This window comes from Mustela putorius, unplaced genomic scaffold (genome assembly GCF_011764305.1).
Source record: "Mustela putorius furo isolate JIRA1106 unplaced genomic scaffold, ASM1176430v1.1 tig00003898_pilon_pilon_pilon, whole genome shotgun sequence".
NCBI classification, from domain to species: Eukaryota; Metazoa; Chordata; class Mammalia; order Carnivora; family Mustelidae; genus Mustela; species Mustela putorius.
Window position 1 is genome coordinate 20,101,777 of NW_025422047.1, and position 4,522 is coordinate 20,106,298.

A 4,522-nucleotide genomic window follows, 5' to 3' on the forward strand; every position below is an offset into this window, starting at 1 on the left:
AGTCACTTATGGTTTGTCTCCCTCCCAATCCCATCTTCTTTCATTTATTCTTCTCGTACCCACTTAAGTGAGAGTATTATCTTAAGAGAAAAAGATTTTCTGTCCTTGCAGTATAGCTGATAGTGGAATTATCTTCTAGCCGTAAACTACTATAAAATTGGAAAACAAAAGGAAGAAGTGTTTTCAAGGAGTGCAGACCGTGAATGCTTGCAATCCTTGGGAGAAAGCAAGCCTGCAAAGGGACTCCCCAGTGCACTCAGTGTTCTCTCTCCTGAGACTGTTTTCTACACCTTAGCACAAGGACTTGGAGCCCAGCAGAGAGCAGGAGGCTTGCTGAATGGCAAAACAAGAGATGATAATCAGGGTTGTTAATATAACTAGGATCAGCGGGAAACTGGTATTGGAGAGAAATGAGCCTCATATAATAGGACTGTGACATCGGTACAGGGGTTTTTCTGAGCCTACACATAAACTGTGCATGCACAAAGAAAAACATTGGAAAGCCTGGCAGAAAACAGCATCTGAGGGTCTAAAAGCTCCAAGGAGATTTCAGAGGTTGCACTATGCTGAGAAAACACTGAAGCTCTGGCCTTTCCAGAGCAAAGAGGTCTTGCTCAGCACCTTAGACTTTCAGTTGAGTTACCAGAATAAGGACTGAACACTAGGAGAAGGGCTGTGACTAAAACAAAAAGAAAATTGAATAGAAAAATATCTCTGCTGTAGCAGAGGTTAAAGTCAGCCTCAACAGAATCTAAGTGATCTGATAGTAATTTAACAAAGTTAATATTTTTTAGAGGGAGACAAAATAATCCAGGGTTTCTGCAATTATTACCCACATTATGTAGCACACAATAAAAAATATTAAAAATGTTATGAAGCAAGAACAAGGGTTACATAATGAATAGATGCAGACCCAAACTGATTCACATTTGGAGTTCACACACAAAGATTTCCAAAATAAATATGAGTGCATTGTCCAGCACTGTCTCCTGTTGCTGACTCTGGTGACCAACCACTACCATCTATCTGGCAATGGACTCATGGGGATGATAACCAGATGGGGCAGTAGCTTCCCTAGATCCCTCCATAAACTTCCCCTCAAGTCACACTTCCACAGCTAGATGTGCTTGGTTCTTAGATTGACTGGTTAGGGATTCCTTCTTTGACCATTTAGCTGCCCTTAGACCTTCACTACCCTGGCTCATGTCACAGTCGTGTAAGATGGATTTCCTGTAACTTACCTTTATCCCACAGCACTTATGGTAACTCTGCTTCGCTGACTGTACCCTAATTGATATCCTAGGCAAGAATATGTGTATAAAATGAGAATCTTTTTCATTTTCAAGAAATGTGTGTCCAGGGGCGCCTGGGTGGCTCAGTGGGTTAAAGCCTCTGCCTTCAGCTCAGGTCATGATCTCAGGTCCTGAGATCGAGCCCCGCATCCGGCTCTCTGCTTCGTGGGGAGCCTGCTTCCTCCTCTCTCTCTGCCTGCTTGTGATCTCTCTCTCTCTGTCAAATAAATGAATAAAATCTTAAAAAAAAAAAAAAGAAATGTGTGTCCAGATACAGATTGGAAGAAGTAATAGAAACTAGTATATGTGCTTGCTAGAGCCACCATAACAAAATAACCATTGTGTTTTCCTCAGTAAGAACTCTTACTATCATGTCGTGTTGTAAGGATGTACCTTCACAGTAGTCATTCAATTTAGACCAACAGGTATTTAAGATTGAAGATTGTTCCATAACTATGTCTGGAACCTTAAACCAAACATAGTGCCAGGTATCTCATAGAAATTAAATAAATGTTGATAAAATATTTAAATATATGAATGAATCAGAGAACATTCCTTCACTAGAAAGTTTGAATTATGAGGGTTTAAACTATATAATATGAAACACAGACAACTTATCAGATTGTCCTGAATTGGTTGGTTAGTGTGACCTGGAATGTTAGTTTCATTATTATTCAAATAAAATTTTAAAATGTTTCTTTAAAAAAAAAGATTTTATTTATTTATTTGACAGAGAGATCACAAATAGGCAGAGAGGCAGGCAGGGAGAGAGAGAAAGCAGGCTCCCTGAGATCATGACCAGAGCCAAAGGCAGAGGCTTAACCCACTGAGCCACCCAGGAGCCCCTAAAATGTTTCTTCCCCTATAAAATACGCATTGAAAATTATTTATCTTGTGTTCTGTGTCTTTGCTCAAATCAATTCTAAAAAATTATTTTGAGATTTATCATTAGCTGAAATCATTAGTTGCCCTACTGATTAAGCATTGAAAACACAATAAATTCTTCTTGCCTAGTCCATTGGATTCAAATGAGGAGACATAAGCTATTATATAGACCAAGAGTGAATATAAACAAACATGCTGCCCTTTGGCAACTTCTGGTGCCTTTCAAGATTATGGCTTCATGCTGTTTATAAACTTTACGGGATCATGTAATGTTTTCTCACTTGACAATAAAGAATACACGAAATGATCACATCACAGTTCTAAGAGAGACAATCCAATGCAGAGGATGATTTAATACAGAGGATAGATTCTGTTGTGTTGATTTGTGTTTTTAAGAGAAGTGTCCAGAATTTATATGAACATTAATTGCCTTGTGGCATTTATTTATTCAGGGCAAGTATAGACAGCCTTAAAGATCATGTTACAATGCAATTACATTAAAGGCTAAGCTATCAAAACTCCCTGTGTTCTAAATCTGTAACCATGATAAAGACATCATACCCCGTGTTCTCCCAAAACACCACCACTCTCTTATTTTAAGGTTTTTACGGGACAGGGATTGCAAACTGATTTTTAGGAACAGAGAAATGCATTTTCAGATTTTTCTACATGAGGACTAAAGGGGGCAGTGCTCTCTTTCATAAAGATAAACAGCTAAAAACAAGGTTGTTCATATGCGGAAATAGGAGGCTCTGGGGAAGAAAATGAACAAAGTGCAGGAAGTTTAAGTCAGATTTATGGTTGCTTGGGCAGAAGAGAAGACAACTTGAGTCCACAGGAGAAATGGACAAGCTCCTGGGAGCATCACTGTTGATTCTGTGGCTTCAACCAGACTGTGAGTTCTGAGTGGGAGGTCTGAATCTGGCAGAAAACCTCCATGAGGCAACCCAAGGCTGGGAAATGGCATAATTGGGAAGTTGTGTTTTATTTTGTTTTGTGCTCTGGCTTATGATGTTTTTCTGTGGGGACTTTAAAAGTAAAATCTAAAATCTCTTATTCTCTTTCTGAACAGGGGTGACTAGTCAACAGAAGGGTGACCAGCAGCAGGTCAAGCAAACTCCATCCTTAAGTGTGCAAGAAGGAGAGATTTCTATTCTGACCTGTGACCACAATAATGATTTATTTGATTACTTCTCATGGTACAAAAAATATCCTGCTAAAGGTCCCAATTTCCTGATATCGATACGCTCAGTTATGGATAAAAATGAAGATGGAAGATTCACAGTCTTCCTCAACAAAAGTGCCAAACATCTGTCCCTGCACATTGCAGGCTCCCAGCCTGGAGACTCAGCCTTGTACCTCTGTGCAGCAAGTGCACAATGTTCTCCAGGCACCTGCAGCCTATACCCTAACTTGCAGCTGGGTCCTTGCCTCTTTGGGGTCTCTACCGGGAGGCACCTACTTGCTTCCATTTACGCACAGCAGTGAGAGAGGCTGTGCTTTAAAGTAGGTGAGTCGGATGAACTTTAAAGAAGACTAGGCATAGCAAGTCCTACAAATGAGTTAAGAATATTCCTTGGGTTTTAGGGTGTCAAAAGTCTAATCAGTCTCACTTTTAGAGAGAGGCTACTATTTAGCTAAAGCACCCATCTCTGCTGATGTTTTGATCCCACCAGACCCTGGAATGAAGATATAGTTTCCCCTGTAGTTCAGGGAAAAGTATTCCGTCAAGATGGGGAAACCAGAGCCTACTGAAAGTTCTCCCTGTGAATGTTTGTGTATCTTTAAGTACTAGCAATTATGTGCTTCATTTTTGTGTCAAATGAACAAGATAATCTCTAATCATTGCTTTTGGATAATTGTACCTTTACATTACATGCGTTTGAGGATGTACATGTTATAAGTCACAATCATTCATTTGTTTCATCACTCACAAGATACTTCCAAGCATTGCTTCAGTAAATCACTTACTGTGTTTTCTTTTCCCGAGGAAGACATTGAACTATTTGACACACTGTTCATCAGTAAAAGGTGCTGCTCTGTGGATCATGATAATAAATAAAAGCATGTCATGAAGACGGTCAGCTGCAAGGATCTTGTTTAGAGTAGCCATCCTGATTCCCAGATGAGATGGTTACATCGCATTTGAGTATGTAGGATGCAGTTCAAAGTGTGAAGAACCAGGCCAAGATCATTCTAAGACTTAGAAGATGTAAGAAATGCCCCAAATATACCAAATGTGTATTAATCAGGAGTCTCCAGTAACTTTTCAGTTAATCAAAAACATAAGCAGTTTGCAGCTTCAGACTTAAGTGATCTGACTAGCCCAAGTTACTTACCTGGGA

General features: G+C 39.6%; 1 gene segment (V, D, J or C); it reads left to right on the forward strand.

Annotated features, from left to right (window-relative positions):
- Positions 1-2,960: 2,960 nt before the first annotated feature.
- On the forward strand, positions 2,961-3,901 carry LOC123388329. The segment is given in 2 exon segments: positions 2,961-3,072; positions 3,250-3,901. Coding segments are annotated over 2 exon segments (468 nt in total).
- The last annotated feature ends 621 nt before the right edge of the window (positions 3,902-4,522 follow it).